The sequence below is a fragment of the Pyrgilauda ruficollis genome, unplaced genomic scaffold (genome assembly GCF_017590135.1).
Source record: "Pyrgilauda ruficollis isolate IOZ18807 unplaced genomic scaffold, ASM1759013v1 scaffold17, whole genome shotgun sequence".
NCBI lineage: Eukaryota > Metazoa > Chordata > Aves > Passeriformes > Passeridae > Pyrgilauda > Pyrgilauda ruficollis.
The window spans coordinates 5,218,205-5,231,838 of NW_024515875.1; the positions used below are offsets into that span (position 1 = coordinate 5,218,205).

Consider the following 13,634-nt stretch of genomic DNA (forward strand, 5'->3'; position numbering starts at 1 on the left):
TTTCTTAACATTTATCAATGTTTGAACAATAACATTTTTCTCCAGCCTTTTTAGCAAAACAACCTGAGTAATTCCTGGTTTGTTACTTGTAGTTCAGTATAAGTATGAGCCATTCAAAATCCAAAATATTTTTATCAACCATACAGTAAATTTGCTTCCATTCCATTTCAAACGAAGGCAGAAGCATGACGTAAAAATTATGCTAGACATGGGAACTCTTGCAATCTCACGCTTCAAGCCTATACTCTGCAAAAGGTTTGCCTACAATTCATTATCACCAGATAATGCTCTTCTGAAATTAATTCACCAAAGAATTTTGGAAAGCAAATATGAAAAAGGTATGTGAAGAGATTAAGTATTACCATTTCTGATTGCAAAGAAGTTTTTGAGAGGTCTGTTTCTGAAACAAATTGAGCTCTACTACTCAGTTAACAATTCCCACTGAAATAAATATCAAAGTGCAGTTGTGTTGTATAACTTGGTTCCTTTTTAATTTCATTATTAGTTCTCTGTTTTCAAATAATGGAAAAGAGTGTTCACCTATGCATAACAGACTGAACAGACACAGGATTAAAGGAAGAGACTGATGAAGCAAGTGCCTGCCCACACTTTCATATCTTGGCTACAACTTTTACAGAAGGCATGAATCTACTTAACAGTGATTGACAGACAAATGTTGTTAATAATCCCTTTAAAGAAGGCAGTAGATGATGATGATGATTTGAACAAGCAAACCTGCAGAAATCTAAGGGTAGAAGATTTTGGCAAAGCCATAGTTCTATCACTTTAAAATGGCACAGTCCCAAGAAACGGAGTAGATAGTATGCAGAGAAACCACAAAACACTCAAGACACTATTTAAATGTATTCAGTATCACAACCCATTCTTGTGCTTATTAATAATTACTTTCAATTATACAAGACAACCAGAAATTTTTATATGGCAGTAGGCAGCAAAAGTTCAAGTCTCCGTTTCTTCTCTTCAGTGTGAGTCAACTCTAAATCATGTGACTTGGCTCAATAGTTTGACTTCTCAGACATCACTCAAATAAAGCATCACCCAAAAGAACACTTCAGGATCAAATCTCTCATATTGCAGGAGAGAGGAAGCAAAAAAAAAGCTAGCCTGAAAGACGTTATGAATTGCAAAGAAACATTAGAAACATGTTTGAACTCATGGAGTTGTTGGGTGGAGGATATGGGACCAGTACCATCAGATATTGCTGCACGTGCATGCAGAGACAAGAGGAGGAAGTCTTATAGTTATTTTATCAGCATTTCAGAAAACCAAAAAGGTTCTGAAATGAAGGAAAATTGTTGCTGACCTCATACATAAACAACAAGAATACATGAAAATGGTATTATGTAAGACAGATAGCTTTTCTTTCCAAAAACATGTTGCATATGAATAGGTTTGGCAAAGCAGCAATGGAGAACTAATGCAGTAACTTTGGCAAAGTCTCCTAAGATAAATTAATTATGTTCTATTTCCTCTAAAGCATGGCTTCTTTTAAATCTTGGGGCTCATTAAGAAGTGGAGAACACTGAAGGTTGGGGGATTAGGAAGATACATGAGTAAAACCTGTCCAACCCTGCACCATCAGAAGATCACTTGCTTTGCCTAGGACTTCCAGCAAATATCTGAGAGCAAAAATTAAGACAACAGATTTACTGAGAGCAAGCAAACCAACTACTTTAAAGATAACATTACTATAATGAGCAATACCATCTGTATGAGGAAGCCTTGAGGTGAGGACATACAGACATGCCAGTAGTAAACACTGCTGGATTGCTAAAGCTGTGGTAGACACCTTGGATTCATACAGACATGACATATTTCACACCCATACTCATTTGCACAGCACTTTTTAATACTTAGCTTAAATCTCTAAATACTTTCAGAAATCTAAAGAACTACGAAACTGGTGACTTTCCTGAGTTACCTCTCTTACTGGAACGGATCTGACACATGGAACAACACAGAATAGCTTTAGAGAATATTCTTAACTGCAAAAATATTCAGATACAATAAGGTTCTTAAAACCTTAAGAATTCCTTACCTTGAAAGCAGCATCATTTTGGCCTTAGTTATTGTCAATCCAGCATTAATAATGATATCAAACAATTCTCCCATCTTACGCATTCCATCAGGTTTAATCAAAGCCAACGTTCTGGGGAGGAAAAAAAATATATTAGAGAGATACAGCCAACATAACTTTCCTTAGAGCATTTGGTGTGCATGTTCGGTCCATAGTCAGACAAAAAAACAGCACATCAAAGGGAAAAATTTTGTCACTGTCACATATTCACTGTCCCAGTGTCTCATCAATTTCCATGTAGTTCTTGAATGCCTGTGCAATCTATTATTCTGATAAGAACAAGCTTTGCACATTTTAATTTCCTTGGCTTTGTAACCCAAGTCTGCTCACAATGTTCCACCAGCAGTTATTATTTACCAACTTCTCCCTTTGCTCTCAGAGCACACAATTTGACCATTTCTTCCTTAGATAACTGGTATCTCAACAGCTCCTCAGTCTGGGTCAGAACACAACTGAATTGTTAATCTCTCCCTATGCTTGCTCAGCTCCCTTTTTCCCTAATGTTAATAATACAAATAAAATGGAAGCTGTTAAAATTTCTGTTAAAAAATATTACTTAAACATGTGCCTCTTCCAAAAGACTCAAAGTTAAATGATTGTTTTATTAATACTTTTAAAATACTTTAAGTCCTCTGTGAGAAGAAGATCCTCTTGTCCTCGGTACAGTATAAAAACTTCATGGTATGGAATGTGCACGCCAAATAGCTGAGACTGTTAATATACACAATAAAAGGATGGAAGAGGAGGTTTTTAATCTCTTATACTGACTGACAGCTATATTCTGTAATCTAAGGGATATCAACCCAAAAATCTCTACACTCTCCCCCACATCTTTGTTACCAAGTACATTCTGTCTTCTAGGTAATTATCTTCTTACACTGTACATCCCCAGGGCCAGGACTGTTTTATTAGTGAGCTTTGCATAGCACCAAGAACACCATCAGCACAAAACATATTATTAATCAAAAATAACAAGCACAAAAAGAAGGTTTGTAAAATTGCATTTTCTATTTGCATTCATCTTGTGGTGAGTCAGCTTCAAATGTGCTTGGCTTACAAACCAACAGATTTATTCAACCCTGCATCTCAGAAATGCCACGTCTCTGACAATCTTAAAGAGCAGCTTCCATCTTTTACACTGTTTCCAATAAAGAAGGCTCTCCAAGATAGAATTTTTTATTGCAGTACTTCCTTGAATGAAAGACAAATAATTGCAAATTTCCTATTTTATATACCAGCACAGCATGGAAAGCAGCCCTCAGGTTAGCAGCAAAATATTCCAGCCAGGGCAAATATGCTGAGATTATAGGAGATGGATGAACCTCCACTACATTTGCTCTGAACCTTAACTGACCTCAGATTGACAGATGCTTTGGCAAGAGACAGACTATTTCACAGCAAACGTAGAGCAAGGGAGGTGTTAGGACCAGGAAATGTAACCAGGAAGATTTGAACATGTGTGACAATTTATCTGCAACTAAGGGAGAGGCGTGGATGACCTTCAGAGCTCCAAAACAAACCAATTTCCTCAAGCACCACAAAGCTCCCATACACAGAGCACCTCAGGCTCAGACCCATTGGGAAGAATGATACAAAAAGACGGATGGATTAAGGCTGCAGCCAGAAACTGCACGGAAGCAGTCAACTAACACTGTGCTTCAGTCCACTGCAGTGCAGGCTAAAGTTGGTTTAACTGCATTTTCAGATCAGGAAGAGCTGACCTCTCACCAGCACTGAACAGCTTGCCAGCATACTCTATGCAGCCTTAGAGCCTGGGCCCCTCTTCCCCAAGGATTTCACAGTTCTTCCTCATTTTAATGTGGTCAAATACTGGAATCATCAGCCCAGGGAAGTGGTGGAGTCACCATCCCTGGATGTGTTTAAAAAAAGACTGGATGTGGCACTTGATGCCATGACCTAGTTGAGGTGTTAGAACATGGGTTGGACTCGATGATCTTAAAGGTTCCTTCCAACCTAGAAATTCTGTGAAATTCTGAGATTTTGTGATATTATTTATCATATCACAGGGTGTACCACGTGAATCGAGGCCCATGAGGAGGAGCAGCTGCATGTTTGACCAATGAGAATCACACACCTGCATGCTGGTACAAGAGGTTCTCAGTACTGTCATTTACCACCAACAATAAAGATCAAACCTCTGGAATGGGATCTCCAGCACCATTTGCATTTCCTCAAGGAACACTTTTTTGAATTTATGTTATTACACAGGTTGTTTGAGACAGACTGGTAATGCTAGAAATAAATTGTCCCTTACTTTTCTAATTTCAAGGGTTTTAGTAATAGTGTAATTCCTACAAATTCGCAAAGAAATATTGCATTATGAAGCAATTGACCTAGAAGACATTAATACAAACTGCAATAACACTGATATTTAAACTTTAACATTTCAGAAGCAAGCAGGATACAAAAAGCAGACTTCAGGACGCTGAGGACTGTTTCTGAGATTGGATTTTGATTCATGTGCCCTATTTTTAGTTTTAATTAGGAATACGTTTCATGGGGTTTGGCATGATGCAGTCTGCAGTGTAGATTTGAAAACAGCTTAGTGTCTAGGAGCCAAGGAGGAAGAAGGAAAATTAAGCTCACTTGCTTACATTTTCAGAGGGACTGTGTGACAGTACTGCAATAAGTACTGAAACAACAGAAAATGAGAACTGATCAAAAGAACAATGCACAACGCATGCTGTGACTATGCTTTTGAGACCTACTTACTTCTAATAATAGGACTGCTGCACGTACAGCAGCTTATGTCTTGAAGGAGAAGAAATGCTGATTATGTCAATGATTAGAAGCATAAGAATAACATATCCCACTCAGAACATAAGTATTTCTGGGTGACACACAAGTTTTCTAACATCATTTTCAACAGCAGTGATACTGACTCTAAGTAATGCCTATTTAAGCAGGACACACTGGCCAGACAAATGTTTACTTCAGGTTACAACCATCTAGGATCGCAAGTGAAAGGCTACAGAAAGAGAAAGCCCTGTTCCCTGCCAGTGATGCCTTACGTGGCACGCTGTAAGTAAGCACATTCTGATCTAACCATTTTAGTCACTGTTTGTGATAGTTTTCTTATGATACACTGGAAGGGAACAGAAATGCAGAACACTTAAACACAACAATACTGAAAAACTGACCCAAGACTTAAGAAAAGTAGAGATAGAAACTGAAATAAAACTGTCTTAATAATTCTAGCTTTATTCTAGAAAGTGCCTGTGCAAATCTAGCCTTTTTCTACGCATCTGTTTTGTATCTCATGTACCTAGGGTCACATTTACTTGTTTTGCTGACAAAAATAAAGGTTCCTGACTCAAAACATTCAAGATTTTTTTAATATTCACTGCACAGTCTCCCTCAAAAGCCTCTGCTGAGCCTGTCTGAGCACACCAGTGCTCAGTGATTGAGTGACCAAAGAATGTATTTCCAATTTCCAAAGTCCAACTGCTCTGCCATAGTCCTGTAAAATACAACAGAAAAAAAAAAAAAAAAAAAAAAGAGAGAAACATTCTGCTTCATACAGCAACCTTCAAATTATTAATATCATTCCAACTGCAGATTATTTTGGGAATTATCATGCACTGCATAAATCTTATGACATCTAATAACTGCTATAAAACCTGCTACGAACAGGCCAAAAAGACAACTCACATGCAACTGTTTTGCTCAAGGAGACTCTTTTATTATCACCCTGTTCACCCAGTGAAAGCTTCTGTGAAGAAAGTGAATTTTGAGGATCCCTTGCCTGAGTAAGGCATCTTTCACTACATTCCTTTGGGCGATTCTGAATATGTAACACCACTTGAATATCTATGTTATCTTTCAGCCAACATTCTTAAAATGTTTTCCAAACAGCTGACATGTCATAAATGCCTTTTCCTCCTTTTGTAGAGCAGTACAAAAATTTGCCTTCTCCTAAGACCAACACAATTACAGTGTTGCCATGTAGACTGCAAGACTTCCTACAATAAAAAAATGTCATTTTATCATTAGCTGCCTTTTCCTGGTATAACTGCAGGAGCAATGCAAGAGAACCAGGCATTATGTTAGTTTAGGCAGAGCAGGAAATACACAACTTTACACTGATATAAAGACCTACCAAATCTTTATAATCTACCCAAAGCTGCACTGAGGAACAGAAAGAGTAGTCACATATACAGAATCCATCCCTTTGTGTTCCTGATCTCCTTTGCTGCTCTTTCACCATGCCCAACCCCAGCTTAGAGAAGTACCAGAACTCCTCTGGATAATGGCAGGCATTTTCACAGCAATTTTTTTTTTGTGCAGTTAAGACAAAGATGTGTGTTAAAACATGCAGCTCTTCCTCTATGTCTGGTTATGTACAACTCTGCAAAAAGGGTTCAGAACAAGCCCATTTACTGGGAAGGAGCAAGAGAGTAAGTGATTAAGGCTCTCTGGAATATCATAACTAAGAAAATGTTCCGTGTTCTTTTCAAAAAGGCTGGAGGAGATTATAAAAGCTATTAATTTGCAAATTCAGAGATCACCTGCACTGCCATTAAACCAGATGTTCATTTCTTGTAAATCTTAGTGTCCTCATATTCTTAGTCCTGATATGTGCTCTCAAATGGCTTCTCGAAGTCTTTTCCAAAGCAAGTCTTTAAATCAAAAACATGAGTCTTATCTTCATCCATTATAAACAAACAAGCCTGTAATTTTTACCAACATTCTTACACTGTACTTTCTGTCCTCATGCACACGGAGCTTAAGAGAAGCTGAAAAAAAATCTCAGAAAAAATCTCCATAGTGAGGAAAAACAACAGAGAATGGGAGTGGTCCTCTAGCACTTTTCATTTATTACTACTAACAGCAAGTAGATCAGATTGGTGAGGCACTAGGCTTCTGCACATATTCCAGAGAGACAGTTGCACCTTTCACAAGGTCCAGGCCTTTCAAGCCCAGCACACATTAGTTACCATATCAATTCTGCCCCAGGAGAATCCACAAATCAAAAGAACCCTACTGTTGCCTGCCCTGGCTGAGTAACAAAGCCGAATAGAACCCATTTTCCTCCTCCCCCTCTTCTCTCCCAAGATACTTAGAGGAGCCAGCAGCTGACACCATAGAGAAGCTGAAGTACCACAAGCACGTACCACTTTGCTTCTCTGCAGTCATGAGAAAATCAGATCCCTTCAAACTGCATGCAAACATGCAGCCATCTCCTTTTCTCCCACATTAGTACAGAAACCTCATTTCTAGCAAACATCTACTTTGAAACCCCAACCACAAGATTCCAAAATCTCCCTTCTCACCTCTCTTCACGGCTCCCAAGCTTGCGAGACGTGTACAGATTCCCATAGTCCACTATGGTGAGGTGCCGGGAGAACACAGTGACTTTGCTGCCCACATAGAGATCCTCGAGGTGCAAGCTCTCATACTTGGTGCGCCTCAGGAACGTGCGACGGTTCTTCACGTCGTACTGCAGCAAAAACAAGATTAAAATCTACCTAAGCAAGAGATTTAGTTGTGGGCAAACTCAACTTAATCTTTACTCTACTGTCAGAAATTTCCATAGTACTGTGGGATTGAATCTGATTACTTAATCAACTTAATTCCAAGCCTTTTGAACTTACAGGTGTACCAAGAAAGCTTAGAAGACTAAACCACAATTACAAATTTATTCCATTTAAATAGTCTCAGGCTAAGAGCTATCTTTGAAAATTTTTGGTTTGTAATTTGCTTGTTCTAATTCAAGCTGTGATAAAAGGTTCAGGTGCCTGGTGAATGCCTCTGCCCAGCCTCACTGAGAGCTCCCCCAGCACATCTGCGCTGTTTTACAAGCCCAGTGGCTCGCACCAGAACGAGCAGGATACACACTGGCAGGTCTGCTCTTCAGGGCATCATTCCAGGGATATTATGCTCTATTTGACTGCATAAGACTTGGCATCAGGGACGGAGAGATGATTGCAACACTTGGCTGAGATGTTCTCACTGCCTAGAGCTGCAAGCCCAAAAGCCTGTCAGGACAATTCAGCTGTATTATCACTCCAAGCCAGACATTACTGTGTACTTTTCTGGGTGGGCTGGCAAAGCACAGAAGTCAACCTGCTGAACAGTTTCTTCCCTGCAAGTAGATATTACACATGCCTTCCAATTCCTGGGGAAGTGGAAGCCTATGAAAGGAAGAGCTTTGTCCTCTTCAGGCCAAACTTCCCCTTCTGTCTCAACCTACAGGTGCTGTCCTCTACTGAAATGGTGTATCCATTAGAACAGCCTTAAAAGAACATCATTCCCACAAATCTGGGAGGGAAAAAAAATTTAAGAGCAAAATTCCATGTTCTGAAAAGTGAGTATACAGTCCTGTTAGAAGGCTAGAAGAATTCTAATTGTTTTCAGGATAGCCAAAACTTTGCAGATTAAAGAACTGCAAATTATTTTGATACTGCCTTCTGCTGAGGTATGATTGTAAGGAAGACTCCTTCCCTCCTGAAATGTCCTTAGCCCCTCATATATGCTCCTACTAAGTGTTCACTATTCAAGCACAGTAGGGAATGAAATGACAACATGGTTTAAAAAAAATCAAAGAAACCAACTTGAATTTGGCTACTTGTTTCACCTGGACTTTGTCAGGAAGCCTATTAGCCTGTCTCAACCTGTCCTGGTTTAGGACAAATTAGGGGAAATCTCCAAAAGGGAGCCTTCAACATCTTGAACAAAAATCTGAGTATTTCCTTGATTATTTCACTAATGGTTGCTAGAAAGGCACCCCAAGGTGCTTCTCTCTTCTCAAAAAGAAGAGGGGATTTACTGGTGTTAAAGGATTCCTCTTTAGAGTAGACTTTTGAATATGTTTAAAAAACCTTTTTATAAACTTAATGATAAGCCACAGCAGAAGAAATACAAAACTGTTTGGACTGTTCCACACCTGCCCGTGCACAAGTAGAAGTAAATTACCCAAAACAAAATAGTTCTCAGATAAGAATCTGTCCTTTTTAAAGATTTCTTATCTCTTTTTAGGAAATCTTTTGTAGAAAGAAACATTATTAAGTCTTTAAGGATTCCCCATGCGAGTTGTGATCTATGGAAAACTTGGAGAACGGGGCCTCTGTCAAGAGATCCAGTTTGACTGAAAGAACTGCTTGCCGTCCTTGGACAAAAATCTATGCTGTCTTCTTACAGCTGCAAAGCAAGCTGGAAACTTCTCTCATTATACCCACTGGCATTCTACTTCACCAAGCAAGATATGAAGGACAGAAAGAAAAGCTAAGCTCAGGACTTCATATAACACAAGCCTTCAAGAGCTCTGCTCCACCTCAGGTGAGGTGTGTGGTAAGGGAGAGCTGTTGTCAGGGATGGGGGGGAAGTGGATGGAACATCCTTCTCATACGTGGGGGAAAGCTGGCTCATAACCACCACCTCCCTTCTCAGATATGTTAGAGGTAAGAGCAGGTTGCCGTCTGCACAGGAAAGTACTAGAAGATGCAGAAGAATAAGGCAGTAATACTGAAAAAAAAAATCACCAAGTTCTGCAGAAATTTTTAAAAAAATCCAGAAAATAATTCTAAATGTAATATCCGTCCACAAACTCATCCCCAAGAGTGATTTTGAGATATTCTTTCTCTAAGGGTGTTCACATACACTTTTGTTCTTCGAATTCCTGTGCTGCCCACGTGCAGTCTATGGCCATGTACACACCACACCACTTTAACCTAAGAGCACACCAACAAAATGCAAAAGTCTGCCAAGACATAGGTACTGCATTAAGAAGCTCAAGAACACCTTAGAAGCTCCTGGTTTTGAGACGTGTAGGTGAAATGAACAACAATTTTGCCAGCCTACACATGGCTGTGTAGGAAGATTATTACAGTTCCTGACTGATCACCTAAACTGTTTCTGGGAAATAAAAATTAGAAACCTCACATTTTAAAAACTGTGCACATACAGACACCATACAAAGAGCTAACTTAGTAATCAGTGCAAAGTGCATCTTCTCACACAGCTGGGTATTATTGCTTCAGTGAGGAGCAGTTTGGGTAAGAAAAAGCCAATTCCTCTAGATTTCTTATTTCTGCAGTTAATTTTTATAGCAGGAAAGTTAAAATTTGATAATGAAATTACTAAGTGTGAATATTTAAATCTAGGCTATTCTTAGACTCTTAATTAAGAATTGGAACAGACTAATCCCTGCCATTTAGTCATTCCTAAAAGGAAGCACAAAGCATTGGTGGGCATGAGGATTATCTTTACAGTACATATTATATTTTTATATACATGCCTGCTACTGCAAAATGCTAGTTTTCACTGCTGTCAATAAGCAATGGGATTAGTTGCATGAATGACAAGTCAGAAAGGTCTGTGCAAGCACCACTGATGAAAAAATTTGGATCTCACTGTCTGAAATGTCCTACCTCTCATTAAACCAAATTTACCATCTCCTCTACTTTGGTAACACTCTTTTATACTTTACTCTTCAGAGACTTCTGGAATTCCTGCTGAAGCTTAGTCTCCTGTTTGGAATTAGCGTCAGCTTACTCTTCTCAAGCAGTAGGCCAGAGTTGCTGAGTTTCAATTCTGAAACCCAAGTAGAGATTGAATGAAAACAGATTTGTGAAAATAATCTCTCCACACCAAAGCAAGCTTTAAGAAAGAAAAAAAAAAACATAAACGCAGAAGCTATTCCATATGCTTCACTTGCTTTTCTTTTCATTTTAGAAACAGAGCAAGACACATTTTAAATTAAATTTTCTTACCTGGAAAATTATTAGGCATAGGCAGTAACTTGCCATTTTATGAACTATTTAATTGGATACTACATTTATGACAACAGATTTTTTTCTTACATCCTTACCATTTCAATTGATGAATCTTTCGGATAATACAGAAGTTCATAACGCCGAAAGAGTGAAGCATTTGGGTCATACCATTCAGCAATGAAAGCATATCTCTCATCTTGACTCTGGAACAGAAAGCATACATAGTCTATACAAAAAAAAATACACAAATAAAAAACTTCCTTCTTTTGTTATCAGAAAAGTAAAAAAAAAATCACTTGTAAATGGACTTGCACACTCTACATATTATCTCCTGCCTACCACAGCTGGTGACATCTTTTCATTTGTTAGCTATCATCTTTTAAATAGAATGGAACTTGGATCATGGCAGTTTTCCAGACAATCTCATAACTTACCCAGATTTTATCAGTCATGAAGCACAGACTGCTGCTGAAGTTGTTGTCAGACTTCCCAACTTAGTCAAAGTATTTGATTTACTTTCTTTCATTAAAAAAAAAGTGTTCACCTACAATTAAATTGCAGACTCTTAACACACCTTCTACATATCTTACAAGGAAACATCTTCCTCTTCCTTAACAGTCATATCTAAATTTCTTTTAATGATGAGATAAATATATTCAAGTTAAGGACAACATTAGTTTAATTCACTACCTAACTTCCTGAAATTTACGTAAAGCATAAATAGCTCGACCTCATTTACAATTCATTTTCTGCCCCTAAGGAGTGCAGATGAGGAAAATGGATTGCAGTAATTCCAGAAGTGTAACTACATTAGTAGCTTCTCTCCATGGTTCATCCTCAGAGGACAACAGCCCCCAGCAAAGCAAGAACAAAGGCAAGGCACAGCACGTGGATGTGCAATTCTCATTCCTCTTAATGGCACACGTTTGTTAGTTATTGATGCAATATCAGTTATTTGATATCTAGAATAGTTAGATTGAGCTCTAAATTTTTAACTCCCACATCTCCTCTAAATCTGACTGCTACTCCTATGGGCAATCACGGTCTTATCACAGACTTCCACACTTTACACATATCTGAACTTTTATACACTTTAAACATTGAGGAACCACTGGTAGTTTAACTTAAAGCCATGTGGGCCTCTTCAGTACTTCAGATTTTAGAAAAGGGCAGCATTTCACTTGTTACAAAGACCACTGAATAAGCAAAAAGACAAGAGTTCTGTAAGCTTCCATGATTATTCTAAAACACCAGCAGGAAAAGAATGATAATTTTCCAGCATCTTCAGCTTACCATTAACTTAGGACTACGTGCTTTTGCAGGTTGAAGTCCTAAGAGAAGCAACAGCAGGAAAGAATGAGATAATGAAGAAAAAATTCAGAATTTTACAATGTGATGAATTAGTACTTCTTAACATCATGTCAAATGCCCCACCATCCTGTCAGCTCTTATGGTACTCCCTACACTGCAAACGAAGTATGACTGTACTGCAGAAACACTTATGCCACAGAGGCAGCACAGTGCCCCGTGAAGGATGCAAACTTTCTATTTCTCTCTGTGCAGAAGGCTGTGCAACACTGGTAACCTTATTAGCATCAGCTACTCCAACTTCTGTATTATCTGCACAGCACACGCTGCAGCCTTTGACAAGATTTAAGCTCATCTTTTACGTGCAGCATCCAGCATGAAAACTCCCTAGGGACTTAGCCTGGTTTCCGGCCCTTGCTTGAGCTGGATGTGTTTGCGTCATTACTGCCACTGCCATCATTCTGGAGAAATGCAAATCAGAACAAACTCTGTCTTATGGCAAAACTCAGTTCTGATTTTTCTATATAGGCATTTCAACTTCAATCTCACACTCATACTACTGGACAACAAGATATTTCACCAATTGATTTGTCTGACCATCACCTTGTCAGGAATGGATTTTATAGACAAGCAATTCTCTGCCAAAGAGTTTGTCTAAAAAGAAAAACAGACCAGTTTCATAGAACCATAGAACGGTCTTGTCATAGTTGAGACAGACAATACAAAGCAACACATTCCATTTTCAAAAGGCTTCAAACCTGTTTTTATTATAGCATGCATGCTTTTTATATCTTCTTACACAACTCCTGAGTTTACACTTTACTTATTGGTCACAAAAGACAAACAAGGTGCATATTGGAATAGGCAGTTGCAGGTTTCTCATATTTATCCTTTTTTCTTTCTTGATTTCTATGTCAATGACCTTGGTAGAAAATTCTTTCAGGGGTAAACACGGATCCGCTTATCAAACTTCTCTCTGGCTCACAGAAGTCGCTGTAAAACCTGTTCCACATGGTCTGGCTTGGAAGGGACCTTAAAAATCCCCCAGTTCCAAACTCCCTGTCACAGCAGGGGCACCTTTCACTACACCAGATTGCTCAAAGCCCCATCCAACCTTGAACACTCCCAGAGATGGGGCATTTCTCAAGTACTACCTCCAGAAAAAGACTCTTGATGGATGAAATAAAATAGATGCACCATCTTTAATCAATGCCTCTTCATAACATGAAGACATATAATTGCATTACTACATGCTACTTTTTCATGTTATAGCATGGTTTTCAACTATATTTTCCAGGTAGCAGTTGCCACAGAAGCTACCAATTTTCATTTAAGTAAAACTTCCAAAATTTGTAAATTATTTGCCTCAGGGAAGTAATGTATTTATGTGAACAACCAAAGAAAGCACCATTAGATTTTTTTTACTTAGTCACCAGTATCAATCATCAGCACCTTCATGTTTACAGTGAGAAACGGCATTGTGTGCCTTGTGT

General features: G+C 38.6%; 1 protein-coding gene across 3 annotated transcripts in view; it reads right to left on the reverse strand.

Moving 5' to 3' along the window:
- Positions 1-13,634, reverse strand: part of NME7 (NME/NM23 family member 7) — a 90,938-nt gene that overhangs the window by 62,140 nt on the left and 15,164 nt on the right. For all 3 annotated transcript variants that reach the window (XM_041463778.1, XM_041463776.1, XM_041463777.1), the window contains exons 2-4: positions 10,929-11,036; positions 7,393-7,559; positions 2,060-2,170 (exon numbers count right to left, since the gene is read on the reverse strand). In XM_041463778.1, the coding sequence (XP_041319712.1) occupies positions 2,060-2,170; positions 7,393-7,559; positions 10,929-11,036 (386 nt within the window). The remainder of the gene's footprint in view (positions 1-2,059; positions 2,171-7,392; positions 7,560-10,928; positions 11,037-13,634) is intronic.